The 15,857-nt window shown below is 35.9% G+C and overlaps 1 protein-coding gene across 6 annotated transcripts; it reads right to left on the reverse strand.

The window, feature by feature from the left end:
* Positions 1-4,972: 4,972 nt before the first annotated feature.
* LOC148853203 (ubiquitin-conjugating enzyme E2 10-like) lies at positions 4,973-12,375 on the reverse strand. 6 transcript variants are annotated; one of them, XM_088943986.1, is made up of 6 exons: positions 12,088-12,187; positions 11,929-11,957; positions 11,751-11,826; positions 8,945-9,072; positions 7,329-7,433; positions 4,973-5,528 (listed from the first exon to the last, which is right to left on the reverse strand). In XM_088943986.1, the coding sequence occupies exons 3-6, from the start codon at positions 11,818-11,820 to the stop codon at positions 5,385-5,387; spliced, it is 447 nt and encodes a 148-aa protein (XP_088800112.1). In that variant the 5' UTR covers positions 11,821-11,826; positions 11,929-11,957; positions 12,088-12,187; the 3' UTR covers positions 4,973-5,384. The 6 variants fall into 6 exon arrangements, with proteins under 6 accessions (XP_088800112.1, XP_088800108.1, XP_088800109.1 ...); XM_088943982.1 differs by lacking the exons at positions 11,929-11,957; positions 12,088-12,187 and adding an exon at positions 12,241-12,375; XM_088943983.1 differs by lacking the exons at positions 11,929-11,957; positions 12,088-12,187 and adding an exon at positions 12,241-12,375 and having other exon boundaries at positions 11,751-11,829.
* Positions 12,376-15,857: the final 3,482 nt, after the last annotated feature.

A 15,857-nucleotide genomic window follows, 5' to 3' on the forward strand; every position in this document is an offset into this window, starting at 1 on the left:
CCCTTATTCTGTGTTGCTATCATGGTTATCAAAATTGGATCGAACCGGACGATCGGATCAGATGGGAACTAGTTAGGTGATTGGTTTTAGTATTCTTTAAAATAAAAAATTTGTCTAAAATTATTGATTTTGGTCAATCTATTGACTCGGGTTGTTAATCGTTTAAACTATTTTGACCGTTTTTTATCAGAACGGGCTGATCGTTTAGTTCAAACAGTCTAACTGTTCGACCCGATAACTGGACCCCTGACCGGTTTGATCTCCTGGTAGTTTTTAAAAACCATGATTGCTATTGATGCTGTCAATGAAGTTCAATTTAGAGATTTCTCCCACAATTCATTCTTTTTTTTTTCTTGGTCTCAGAAGCACACCTGATTCAGATTAATTGCCACAAAGGTAATTTTTTCTTGGTATCCATCTGAATAAACTTTTGTTTTTGAGCTCCGGACGAGGTAAAAAGCAAAAAGTGTTTTTAATGTTTGATTGGAGATGCTTTCAACAACATTATGATTATATAGTCTTGAAACCAAAACGCTTTTTAACCTCAAAATACAAAGGCTTTGTGCTTTTGGGCTTTGAAAGCACAAATCGTCAAGTTTATCAAAATGCGACCTTAATCTTGGAGTGCTTTCTCCCATTCTCCGCTCCTCTTACCAAGGTTTTTAAAATCGAATCGGACAACGAACTGATCAGGGGTCTGGTTCTTAGGTCGAACGGTTCTATTGTTCAAACCAAATGAACAGTTTATTCTGACAATAAAAATAAAAAATGGCCAAACCTTTAGATGGTTCAAATGGTTTAACCGCCCGAGTCAGTAGTTTGCTGACCATATCAATGGTTTTTTATGAAATAACAGTTCTCGGGTAAAACAGAACCAGTCACATGACTGGTTTCCAATTTTTCTGGTCCAGTCCGATTTTGAAAACCATGTCTCTTAGGCCCTGTTTATTTTTCAAAAGATAATTTATTCCGATAAATGCACTTATCCAAGTAAATTGTTTCTTAGAAAATATTTATCCAAGTAAGTTAATTTAAGCATGTAATTTTGATTAATAATTAAGTTATAAAATAACTTTTTTACCTATAAAAAGCTAATGGTATAATAGAGGAATTTATACATATTCTTACCAAAAAAAAAAACATCGTAAAATTGGTGACTACTAACCGACTTTCCCCTCCTATTTCCCAAAAAATGAAATGAGCCTTATAAGAGATAGCAAATTATGATGGTGTCTGGTATCGAAGTAGCTTTTGAAAGAAACTGTGGCAGCTCAGCATTGGAGATGTGTTTGACAAGAAAAAACGCCTTAAAAGTTATTTGGTTGAACGGTCTCTTGAAAATCATGTCAACTGTTTATTAGAAAAATACTAATTTTGACTTTTTTCATTATTTTCACTGTTTGACTTATATGGTGCTAATGACGTCTAATGGCACAGAATTATAAAATAATCGTACAAGATGTTTTAAAGTAGATTTTGTCTCGTTTATCTTATAAACGCCATCAATACCAAACAATTTCTATATGTGTCCAATGTACCCAATACCCACCCACTCCAAAAACACATCCCCACATATATAATAATTATGCTTGAAGCAAATGGATTAATTTGCTTCAAAGATTTACACTCTTACTTGATTACTTCTACACACCTGACTGTCCATAAGGTGTCAATTTTCTTGTTACTATAAGAACTTAGTATTCGGTGGGCGCTACTCTATTAAATGGTTCGCCAGTTCTTGTTGTTCAGCCACATCAGGTTTAATTCAGCTGTCCCCATGAGCCCAGAATGTAGGACCGTCACTCAGGAAAGGCCTCAGGCCAGAATAAATTGGGCAGCTGATATGTAACGCCAGCCCATTGAATGCCCACATTGATCAGTAACTCACTACCTAGATTTCCTTTAAAAGAATTGCCTAAAAGTCAGAAAGCAAACACCTACCTCAGTTGTCTCTCAGAGTCTTCAGTCAGTCAGTCTCTCGTGATCCTCACAGTATCCACTTTGAAGCTAGAAATGGAAACAACACAATAAGCTTGAAATTTTCAAAACTTTGGATAAGTGAGGTTGAATTTTGGGCGTCGTTTGCCTGCATCTCCACCTTTAAAAGGCTTAAACGAGGCGATGCATGGATCGATCTCTTAGACAGAGCGACAGCCAACAAGACAAACAAATATAACCCTCTCCATGTGCACCGATGATGACCAGACGACTTCTGACGCCCATCTACATAAACTAGTTTATTACATTCATCTTTTTGTATACCACGGGTTTTGATGGATAAAATCATGGTTTTTAAAAACGAACCGGTGATCAAAACGGTCAGGGGTCTAGTTACTGGGGACCGATCGACCCGAATGGTCGGCCCATTCTAACAAAAAAAAATAAAAATTTTAAAATTTTGAAAAACGGTTAAAACCGTTCGAACGATTAATTGACCGGTTCAGCAGTTTGCTGACCAAAATCAACGGTTATGAAAGAAAAAGCGATTTTGGAGGAACTGACCGATTCTCGGTTTTTCCGGTCTGACCATCCAGTCTGATCTGGTTTTGAAAACAGTGGATTAAATCACAAAAATGGTCGCATCTTCTGAACAGTGTTTTTGAACCATCTTTGCTTCGGACAGTCAGACTTTTCAGTTAAGGAACCGTTCAGACAACCGGTTTCATTTCATTCTTAACTTGATTTTTGGTCAAAAACCATCGATTTGGTTAGCTATCCATTGATTTGGGTGGTTGAATCATTGACCTATTTGACGTAAATAATAAATTTTAATCATTTTTTTATTTTTAAATTAAAACGGGCTATCCGTTCAAATCAAACGGTTGAACCACTGAACCAAAAACAAGTGGTAAAAACAGTTCAACATCAGAAAAAAAAGGACAAAAACGGTCACATAATGGTTGAATTAATCGCAACCTTTCTTTCATATGATAAGATACAAGCCAATGCAATTTCATTGGCTCAAAATAATTAAAATAGAAATTGCCACTGCAACATTTCTGCAAGATCAGCATTACTTATTATTGTAGCATACACAGTTTTTTCCGCCAAGTGAAGCCACACCACACTAGTTTGGTTGGTACGAGAAGACAAAACAAACACAGCATAAACCGTGATTGGCCTAAAAAGTAAAGCGCTAGGTTAGGGAATCTATTCCGATTCCAAATTTCCAACCCGTCCATCATCAGACAAAGAAAAGAAAGCTCTGGATCACGCTGACTCACGGTCCACGTCAGCCTTGTGCCTTGACTTGTATCAAAATTTTCCCCAAATTAATGGTCCATATAACTCGCTCAAAGTTTAATCAAAGAGTGTCATGATTGGGGTGGGCATGACCAACAGGAACCAGGAGTGGATTCTCCTGAAAATTAAAAATCGAAGGCCTGATCTTTCGGGCCAATAGTTCGGATCTGACAAGCAAACACCTAACCACCCCCCTTGCTCCCTGCAACTTGCATACTTTGGGCTCAGATTTTAAGCCAGATTCATTCAAATTTTGACAAAACCCCAACCCGCCCAAGTTGTTCTTCTACTCTCAAAAATTTTCTTTTTTTTTTCTTTTTTTGTATGCACACCTCAAAACAGAAGATGGTTAGACTCGAGAGAGAGTTACAAGTGATGCAAATACGATGGATGTTGTGGCATCTCAATTGCAGCGTCCGGGCAAAGTTTCAAATTATTGTTACCTATCGATGATAAATCCAATGAAAGGCTATTTAGTAGAAACGATTGGGTATCAGATGAGGGATAATCTTGCCTGACCAGTGACATGATAACACGTGGAGCGACCGATTAATTTGGTGATACCTCAGCATCTTCGAACACTTGGGCAGTCTAAGTCACCTCAGGCACTTTGGGTCACTTACCTAGTACCAGGGTCTGACCAGCTTGCCACACCCACCGACCTGTCGAGGTGCCACACAGCCTCCTAGAAGCAAGCCACCTGTCTCTGATCTTTTCAAGATCATGCCACACGTCAATGGGTCTTGCCTCTATTTCGCTCGAATCAGATGGACCTGAATAAGCCTTATCAGTTTACGTAGAGTCCATCTTCGGGGCGAAACAGTTTGTTCACGGGTTTGGAACCGAACTAACTAGCCCGAAGCAGGTCAAGAGAAGTAAATTGAGCAGGTCCAAATTTGGGTCAGATTGTGTGGATACGGACCGGAGCGGATGATCCTAATTGGGTAAAGCAAGCAGGGCAAATTTCAGGTCAAGATGAACATTCAAGTTGACCCAAATCAGCCCACCTTGAGTTGTGTCAAGTTCAGACTAGGCTGATCGACCCAAACGAACCAAACCGAGGTGATTGGATTTGTTTATATTTAGACCAAAATGAGTTGATCCAGACTCGAGTCAAATTGATTTGGATTTATGTTGATTTGGGTGAAGTGTGTTGACCATTGATTCGAGACAAAACTAATTTTAGTCAATAATTAATAGAAAATTAATGCATTAATTATTAATTATTTCATTCAAATGAATAAAATAAAATAAAAAGTGATTAAGGAATTAATGCTTATATCTTTAATGGTTAATCCAATGGTTATCCACAACCCAACCCAACCCAACCCAAGTAAATGGGCACATTAGATACTAGGTGGGTTGAATGGGTTCAACGGGTTGAATGAAAAATTACCACCACCAAGAACGAACTCTAGTGTAAATGGGCCAATGATCTCGGACACATTTACAGCTCGCTTATATAAAGACATCGCCTCCAACCTCATAAGGTACACGCAATTAAACTCACTTGCTACCTTTACTAGCTATCAAGCTCTCTAGATCTAGGCTCGGTTTGAGAAGAGAACAAATAATAATATTTACAGAACAATTATAAATACATGTAAAATAATACAAAAGTACAAGGTTTTGCCCTCAATATATTTGTATACGGAAACTGATGTTAAAACATAGTTTCTCATGATACCCAGTTTGGTGTGAATCGATGCTTAAAACTAATGAGGCAGTATTAATCAAAATTCACATAGTGCTTTGATTGGACAAAGCTTTTCCAATACCATAAAAAGTTCCCCAGAACACATGTAAACAGGTGTATCAGACCCCTAAAGATACAATAAACTTTGTCCCCCTTCCCTACCTTGACGGGTTTGGACCACAACCATGGGTTAAATACCGATTTAGAATAATCCCAACATGCATGAAACAAGACCTTTCATAAAATCAGGACCTCTAACGACACACAAACTACAAGAAAGCAATACAATTTTGGTACAGTTTCTTCTTGATTTCTTCTTTCCCTTTTGACGTCCTTGAAATTAAATTTCAAGGCAAGAGCCACGGGTTTTCTTACCAAACTTTTATCCTGTTTAGTATTTACTGGAGACCCAACACAGACTTTAAAAGACAGAAATCTTCTACTCTCATCCCATAGCATACTTCTGCGTCCAGCTGCGAGCAGTAGACTCATACTTGTTTCGATCAGATTTGTACATGTGAGCAATCTCCGGCACTAGCGGATCATCGGGGTTTGGGTCCGTCAGCAAAGAGCAGATGGAAAGCAGAACCTGATTTGCAACCAGAAAATTGGTTTAATCCAATATAAAATATAAATAATATGGGACATCCTAGCGAGTTCCAAGAATTTCCTAGATACAAGGCTGATATATATTATCCAGAGAATAGACAATGAACAGTGAGCACTTCAGTTATGCCAGATATTGTACAAATGCAAGAAAAAATGTAGCAATAAAGACCCTCCCCCCAACGCTGGTAACAAGATTTGATCCCACGTTTCCACCACAAACCAGAGAATGTACCAACTATGCCAACAGAAAAGTTGACATAGTCGGCACAGTCTCTGGTTTGTGGTGGAGACGTGGGATCAAATCTTGTTACCAGCGTTGGGATTGCTACATTTTTTCTTGCACTGTTCATTGTCTATTCTTTTTCTGTTTTATATATATATATATATATATATATATATATTGTAATGGGGGAGAGAATGAAGGCCCAAGTCTGAAGGGAGTCCCCTGCATAATACAAGAGCATATCGTATGCATGTAAGTTCTGACAACGCAAATTCATCCTTTTTCAATAACCACGTTTTATAAAAAGAATGAAATTGGGATATGTACTTTGCTGCATGTATATTGAGTTGAAAGTCAACACTTGGGAGGTTTTTCCATTGATATATGAGGGCATTATGTCATTACACAATGCATGTTAAATATATATGACTACGTTTTTCGCTCTCTCAACATTTCCCTTACTTTTCTTTTGAATCTTTTTTTTTCGGTCCTTTTCTCCTTTTCTTGCTCTTCTCTTCTCTAACCTGACTTTCCAAGCAATCAAACTTGTAAATGTATGAGTTAATTAAGAGTTTTCTGTTTTTTTTCTTTAAAAGGGTCTAAACTCAACCATGGACCTTGGACCTATTTAACAAGCCTTCAACAACATTACGTGGTGGGCAGTTTTTTTTTTTTTTTTTTGAACAAAGGTCTATATAAATGTCTCAATGGAAACTCCAAATATTTCATATTTGAAGTTTGAACCATGTTCTCTTTATCTTAAAATAAACTAGTAAATAATTTGGAAAAATAGTAATAATAGTTCCACCTGATCAAGTCTGACATTTTGTTATGATTTTGCTAATTACCAATCGCAACTAAAATTGGTAATATCCAAAGAAAGACTGGTTACAACCAGTAAATTGACTAAAATAACAGTAGAGTTGTTCCCTAAACACATGAAAATATCAATCCACATATAGAAGGAAGAGCAACTTGCTAGTTAAAAATGCAAGTCATCATCTCAGGGGTGACAAGTATGGCCTACACATTTTTCTTTTAGCTACAGAAACAGTTCAAAATGTGAGTCCCATCTGACCCAATCATTTCTATGCTCAGAAATAAGTGTGAAACATAATTGAGCAACAGAACAAAGCAAACCCTCATCATGACTAACCTACCACTTCTAACTTTTTCTATTTTTAAATCTTGATGATACTCAATTTCATTCCCTGTTTTGAAAACTGGACCCAGATAATGAATTAAAAACTGGATAGTTTGGTTCAACCCAGTTAATCAAGTCTGACCCTAGTCTCTATGTCCAACACTCCAACTGATGGTGTGCCGTTGAGAAAATAGGCATCGGAAAATAAAGTCGAAGGAAATTAGACTTCTATCAATAATGCTCTTTTCAATAATTCTTTCAACAAATACAAACATGCATGTGTGAGCAGCAGGAGCAGGAGCAAAAGGATTTAATTTTGAGGGCCATGTCTGACAAAACAAAAGGAGCTTTGTCTTCAAAACATGTACAACATAATTGGAAGAACATGCAACAAGCTATATCTCAAATAATACCTTCGAGATGGTAAGAGCAGGGCTCCACTGCTCTTTAAGGATATCCAGGCATATGCTCCCATTGCTATTGATGTTTGGATGGAAGACCTTAGTCCTAAATGCAACCTGAAATATGGAATATGATTAACTTCCCCTTGGATAAACCATATTATTGTTGATATAAATTATTTAATTGGTTATTATTGATATAAAAGTTCAAGCTGACAACTAAATAAACCAATGAAACATAATACTACAAAACAGCAATAAAACTAAAATGTGTACTAATTCCTGAAAATATAATACATTATTAGAAAATGTTACTTATAGAATATGGAAATCAATCATAAGAAAGGCCTCCTTTTTAAATAGGTGTTGGGGAAAAAGTATATGAAGACGCATCGAATGAATAAGAATGACGTTATGGAGTATACATGATATGATGGTCTTAGCAAACTGATCAAAAACAAACCCAATAAAGGAAGATGAAGGCTTAGCAAATATACAATCAATATATGCATTACACGATTAAAGAAACAAGAAAACATAGCTTCAAACAAATTAGAAATATAAAATAAAACTCTTTATCAAGCCTTAAAGAAGATGCTCATCAAACCTAGAGAAGAAGATTAATCAGATCAAACTAAGAATATACAGGACAAAGCAAGCAGGTAAATCAGTGGTTTACTTCACAATTTAGTAAATATTTTCACATTATACCAGCAACCTCCAGTGACAATATTTGCAAATTTAAATGCCACTTGGAAAGACAATGGCTTTGGAAATATCACTCACTGGTTTCCTGATACCAATAGCATTTTGTGAAATGTGAAGTCATAATTTACAATTAACATAAATTGCTCCATTATAGAATTAAGAGAAATTAATAATAGCCTCCAGTACAGTGGCACTTTATCCTCATGAATCAAGATAACACCAATACAAGCAAGGTGCCAACCAGCTGGTTAGTAAGGTCTCCTGCTGGTCGTAGCAGAGACTTGGGATCGAATCCCTCCTGCACCTGGGTTGGGGGGTTTATGGGTTGGGAATGGGCTATCCCCATTGTGTAGCGCTTCAAAAGATATCAAAAAAAAAAAAAAAGACAACACCGACACCAAAAAAAACTATGAAGGTTTTTTTCTACCCAATGTTGGTCCCAGCTATCTGGGTAAAGCTAGGAAGGTTGATTTCACTTAATAAGATAGTATAGAAATGGTTTATCATACAACATATCATTTAACTGAATCCAAAGCTAAAACAACAAAGAATGGATCTCCTTTGGTGGTTGTGAAATATGGATTTAGATTTCAAACATCTAAGATCCAACAAATAACAGTAATCAACATAAGGAATAATGACAATGAAGAAAGGTGATACCTTCCTCTAGTAACAATGAATAGTGCATAGTAACATTAAGGAAACCAATCAATCAATCAATCAATCAACCAATAATAATAATAATAACAACAACAACAACAACAACAACAACAACATTTAAGGAAACAAACAGGACAGCAATGTGAAGGATATATAATATCATGCTTCTTTTAATGGATTATTTCACATGAATTAATTCCTACAGAAAGTAATAAGATGCAATCTCGAAATACTGGCATGCATATGTATGCATAAAGCACCTTAGGGGGCTTAAAAGGATAATCTGGAGGAAAGTGAATGGTAACAAGAAATACGCCTCCTGCATATGGGCTATCTGGAGGTCCCATGATTGTTGCTTGCCAATGGAACATGTCTTCAGCTACAGGGCCTATCAAAAATGAACCACAATATTAAGTGAAGGCTGCCTAATTTTAATATAGTATTAAATCTCCATACTTAGTTTGAGGTGTAGAGGATGGTAATAGAAGAGCATCCAAGTTACCAAATGCAAGCACTTGGTACTATCTTTTCGTTGAGCAGGAAAACAGACCAAAATATTAATCCGGGAGTGGTTCATATATGTTTGACCATTACCAATGACATCACAAATCAGCAAGGAGAGGGAGGTAAACAACAGGAAAGTTCCAGTAAGTATTTTTTCAGATGAACCAAAAGCTAAAAATGGAGAGACATCACACAATATTAATAATCTATAAATCCAATCTTTTTTTTTTTATAAATAACAGTGGTCTTATATTATGTGCCTCAAAAGGAACACTCATACATGTCTGGGCTTGACAGTAGGGGAAGTACAAAGAAACAGCATAAATCTTAACTGCCTATTAGCATCAAATCACAGAAAACAGTGAACTGAGACAGTGACAAATTGCATAAGAATGCCATATAACAGACAATATATAAACATGAGAAAATATTAGAAATGAACATATTCCTGGCGAGATAGATGCTGCCCTGATTGGTAATAAAATGGGGGAATGTAGACAAAAATGGTATCTGCCATATGCATAGAAGACCACCTACTTGCTACAGCACAAATAATAAGTCATATAATGCAAGCTGAAGGATCCAGAAGAGCTAGGAGGTCAGAAAGAAAATGGGTTGAGACTTGAGGCAGTGACAACTGATTTATGGGCTCAAAATTAACAATGGACATGGAAAATGATGTGGTGGTGTGGAAAAACAGGATTGGTACGAAGGATGGAAGCAGGAAGTGGGCACGGGACATGGCTTACACCAACCTCCCAAAATTTTGTATAAGTTGATAAAAGGGCCATTACTGAATGTTGGTCCCTAATATCTTAGGTCTTGGGAGTTGGGTGGGATGGACTAGATACAGACTTAATCTTTGCATTATTTCCCTTTTTTGTATAAAATGGCCACTCAGACCCAAACCTACATTCTCAAGCTTTTTAGCCCAAGATTTTACCATTGCACCAAATAGTGGCCCCTAAAATTCTTTAGAAGTAAATATTAAATATAGACCAAAGTTGTTAGGCAATGGTTGAGCGTTTAGTGATCAGTAATTAGAACAATGGGGTTGACAAACATCATAGTTATCTAAAACAAAATGGAAACAACTTGGATATCTACATGTATGAATCAGGATAAAACAAAGAAAAGAATAATATAAGATACTGCAGCTCTTTTCTTTTCTTTTTTTCTGAATAGAAGATACTGCAATTCCTTTGGATAGAAAATACTGTACCGATGTAGTCTGACACTCTCTGTTTTAAACTCTGTGGGTGATAGAAACAAATGTTAAAGTAATTTCATTGCTTCCTTAACTACTTTACAAACAACTGTGGTTGATATTAGATGTTTAATTGAAAAACTTATTTTCCACTTTGCATCTTGAGATTTTGATAACAAGTTGATCCTGTTCTATTTCTAAACATCTTTATCAAATCCAGCCTGCTTCCAATTCCATTCAAGGTAAGCAACCATTTAACATGGTATTTTCAATTTTATTTTGGGTTTTTAATATCTTAGTATATGATGAAATTAACTTCAAATAGGTTTATTTGTTAATATATTCCCACATGCTTAATTCATGGCTCTAAGAGATTCTTTTATAAATTTTGTTTACCATTATACGTTGATGATATTGTTATTTAAAATTGCTATTCTTTACATGTTCTGTTTTGCTTTATTAACACAAGCAAAATGGGCACATGGATTGCATTGTCATTCCTTACATGCCCGCTTTATATAGTGTTTCTGCTTTTGTAGCGGAAGTAGGGTATCTGCTTTGTATAGTAATGCTTTGCATTGCACATATAAGATACTTGATTAATGTGATTTTAAATTTAACCTTCCTAGCTGAATAATAAGATATTCGGAGGAAAGCTAATATATGTAGATAGTCAATAAAAAGAAAAGAATATGGATGAGACGTCCAACACAAAACCTATCTTCTAATTTTAATATATGTAGATAGTCAATAAAAAGAATATGAATAATAAGAATGGATTGCATTGTCATTCTTTACATGCCCGCTTTATATAGTTTTTCTGCTTTCGTAGCGGAAGTAGGGTATCTGCTTTGTATAGTAATGCTTTGCATTGCACATATAAGATACTTGATTAATGTGATTTTAAATTTAACCTTCCTAGCTGAATAATAAGATATTCGGAGGAAAGCTAATATAAGTAGATAGTCAATAAAAAGAAAAGAATATGGATGAGACGTCCAACACAAAACCTATCTTCTAATTCTAATTTGTAATATTTTTAGGTGACTTGTCTTTTCTTTTGTTTTGGCGAATCTTTTCTTTTTATCTTGGATTCCATTTCCCCCTTCCCCAAGAAAAGTTTTTCTGGTTCCTCCCATGTTCGTTTAGCTGACTACCAACCCCGTATGGTTAAGATAATACTTTGTCGAGTTGAGCAGTGCAAGCATGAGAAACGAATAATTTACCTTATTGGCAAATTCACATCCAAAAGACCTACTTGCTAAGCAATTAACAGCAGACATATTTGAATAAAAACCACTCTATCACTTGCATGTGATTATGAGATCCAGAACAAATATAAGAAGTTTCCATACCAGCACTGCAGGACGTCGGAGGATCCTTCTGCAAATCCTTGAGTTCCTTCGATATACGTTTCGACGCCATGAGAACCTGCTTCAAAGAATTAAAAACACAGCAGGAGGGTCAACAAACTCCAAATGAATTACGGTTAAACATATTCTAAACATGAATTTAAGGAGGGAGAGGGCCAACCCTATATTCCAAACCAAATTCAGCCCTTACTGAGAAAATGAAACTCCAAAGTTTGGAAGCCCGATTAGTAAGAAATGATAAAACTAAGTCCTAGCCGCATATGTCTATCAAAAGATCAAAATCATATAAAACGTTAAAGTCTACAGAACATATACATACATATAGATAGATAGATAGATATTACCCTCCTTTAATTCGTGATAAGGCAAAGATCATAGTTCGATTAAATTCAAACCCTAGATTCTCAAATCGGACCGAAATCCCTAAGAAAATGAAAGAAGATAAAATAATGAAGAGAGAAATGATGCGCACCTCAGAGGAAATTAGGGGTTCGCGTGGTGAGATCGAATTCGTTAATAGATAGAGATATTCTGGCGTCGAAGGGGACGGTTTTCCAGCGGATCAATGACCACCCCTGACCTCTGAAATGAAACCACTAATTCCCCCGAATTTGAAGAGAACCAACCTCCTTATATATATGGCGTCATAATGATTGTTTTTTAACTTCTTAATCATTTAAATATAAATTATGTATAAAATCTTTCGAATTCAAATTAATTGAAGGCGATCCGCAAAGTATTGTTATTAGTTAATCATGATGTTGGATCAGCGAAAATTCTGGATTGGTATCTTTGTTATAGTGTCACTTTGGTCACTTTGGTCACTTTGGTCACTGAAATTTAAAATGTGATAATTCAGTATTCCAATATTTAAAATGTGACAATTCAGTATCAATAGTTAATTAATTGTTAATCAATCATTAAGTAACATTTTAAAAAGACATAAATGTCCTTTTGAGTGACATTTAATTTTCTTTATCAATTATGTAAACATTGACCAAAAAATTAATAGTCCTAAATCCTTATTTTTTCTATTCAAGAAAGTTGGGATTATCATAATATCCACTCAAACCTAACTCCAACTTTTTTGAATGAAAGAAGAAAGAATTTGGGACTTTTAATTTTTTGTCAATGTTTAAATGGTTGATAAAGAAAATTAAATGGCACTCGAAGGGCATTTGTATCCTTTTCAAATGTCACTTAATAACAGGTTAACTACTGATTAACGGAAGGTACTGGATTGTCACATTTTGAAAGTTTTGGTATTGGATTGTCGCATTTTAAAGTTCGATGATCAAAGTGGCACTAGATCTAGACCCAAAGTATAGGGTACTAAACAGGAAATTTTTCCTTTTATCAAGGTTTTAAAAACTAGATCAGACAAGAATCATTCTATGACCGATTTTTAGGTCAGACCAGGTTTGAATGGATGGCCCATTTTGATTTAAATATAAACAAATATAAAAAAAATGGTTCAATCACCCAGGTCAACGGGTCATTGACTAAATTAACGGGTTTTGGCCAAAAAGCGATTTTAGAGTGAATCGGAACTGATTACCTGATCGGTCTCTAAGTTTTTTTTGTCAGACCATCCAGTCCCATCTGGTTTCGAGAACTATGATTTTATCCATCGAGGAGTATAAATCAGGTGGGATGGGCCTGACCCTAAATATTAAGCCTAAGTCAAGGCCATTTTTTTCAACCCAGGTTCATCTCCGGGCCAAGTTCAGATTAGCTAATTGGGCTCAGGTGGGCTTGCTAGGCCCAATCTATTAAAAAATTGCATGAATCTACTTAGTATTAAACCTTTAAATATGAATTTTGAATGTTTTTCATATATGTATGCATGTATTTGTGCATAGATGTATCAGCTTATGTATGCATGCATGTGTGTAGTCGGGCCAAGCTTAGGTTAGACTAGGTTTAGACCAGACTTAAGCTACCTAGGGGAGAAAAACATAAAAGCCTAGGGTTCTGAGTTTTGACCTCAAGCCCATCTGAAGGACCAAAAGTCCAAACCTGATTCATGCAAAATATGCAATTTAAGGCTTGATTTGTGCCACCCCAAAGTTGCACCCTTAGACCCACCCACCATGGCTAGGGGTGTCAATCAAACGGTTTTGGATAGGATCCAATCTGATCCAAACCTTATCAAAACGGATTTGGATGGTCTAATATAATTTTTGATTGGACTAATCCAAAATAAATTGGTCTACATTCTTATTGCTTTGAATTGGGCCTAAATCAAATTTCCAATAATCTAATCATGAGGCCAAACCCTTGTCCAATTTGAAACTGATCAAAACTGAAGTTAGCATAAAATCACATTTACAAAAGTACTTTTATGAAACACTTTTATAGAAGTAGTTGTATAAAAGCACTTTTACATGAAAGAACTTTTATGAAAGCAATTTTACAAAGAACTTTCATGAAAATACTTTTATAAAAGCACTTTTGTGAAAGTACTTTTATAAAAGTATTTTTGCGAAAGTACTTTTATGAAAGCACTTTTACGAAATTACTTTTATACAAGGTTCTAGATATCGATACAGGTTGATATGTTGGTACATCAGTAGGGCATATTGGTCTGTATCAGTGCTTTTTTCATGTTTTATTTATTTTTTTTTTCAAAACCGGTTCAGCGGGGTTGGATTAAGTCTCGGCTACCCTCTATAGGGGTGTATCAGGAAGGCCCCGATACAATATGTATCAGTTGATACAACCCGATACGTAACAATATTTTGAACCTTGCTTTTATAAAAGTACTTTTACAAAAGCATTTTTACAAAAACACTTTTACAAAAGCACTTCTATAAAAGAACTTGTTTAAAAGTACTTTTTAGCCCCTATTTGATTTCACTTCAAACAAGTACCTTTTTTATAAGTACTTAATAAAAGTGCTATGACCACACATTAAGAGGAAAATAAGCATTTGTGGGTGTTTGGTAAAAAAGTATAAAAAAAGTACTAATTTGATAAAGAATTACTTATTTGAAAATCCACTTGAAAGTTATTTTTGTAAGTACTTGTTAATAAGTGGACATGCAAAAATTTTGGGACTAAAAAGTCCCTATTTATTTTTTTAAATCCCCAAAATACCCTTATATCTCCTTAAACCCCCTTCTTCCTCACTCGAACAGGATCGAGCATACCAGCGATGTTACCTGTTTTGGGAGCAAATAGTGACCATCAAATGAGCTACAAACTCGTCGGCGACCAAGTTAGTTTCACGTTTGGACTTGTTTTCTACATGTATTCTTGAATATTTTGGGTTTTTTTGTGGTTTATAACGCCCAAAACCCTCCTTACCAGATCTAGTTTTTTGGGGCGATTTTCATGCATTCTTACTATGCTCTCGCCGGTGACACTCAGGTCAGCCATCCTCCTCCCTTGTCTTTGCTTTAAAACTATTTTTAGTGCAATGTTTTGATTAAAACCATTTCTTTTTCGAAGATAAATCTGAAATATTTGCTTGTTTTTTTTTTTTTTTGCATTCTTTGTGTGATAGATTCCTGTTAGACAGTTTTGTATGCCCTTAGCTTCAATCAAAATTGATGTACTTTATGAGTTTATTGTAAATGAATAAAAGTACATATTTGATTCATGTTCCCTTGGTATGTTTCTGTGTAATACCCTTAAACTGGACACTTATTGAGACTCGTGTTAGTTTAGAATGTTCACAGCCAGTGGGTCGGTCTGGGGAGACCTATCCTAACAAGGCTAACACTGTGGTGCCACCAAGTCGGTTGGGGTGGCTTGTCTCAGCTACCGGGGTGAGACCCTAGGCACATACAATGTGGGATTAATTGAATCTTTGAATTGGACCAGATTTCCAGTATTGCCCTGGACCTTGGAGATGGATGGGCAAAACTGGAAAGTTACACCCGACCCCTAGACTCGATTATGATACTACACTAGGTGTCGGATCGGGCTGTCTTTGATGTACCAATCAGTGAGATCCTTAGCGGGGGCCAAAACCTGGGTATGTTGGGACAATCCGAGAATTCATTTGAGTGGGTGATCATAGTGACAGGATCAGCCCCTTTGTCGGACAAAGGTAATGATCGGGGATGCGCTCTCACTGTTGGA

The sequence above is a fragment of the Nelumbo lutea genome, chromosome 5 (assembly GCF_056320005.1).
Source record: "Nelumbo lutea isolate HS-2025 chromosome 5, American lotus-T2T, whole genome shotgun sequence".
NCBI classification, from domain to species: Eukaryota; Viridiplantae; Streptophyta; class Magnoliopsida; order Proteales; family Nelumbonaceae; genus Nelumbo; species Nelumbo lutea.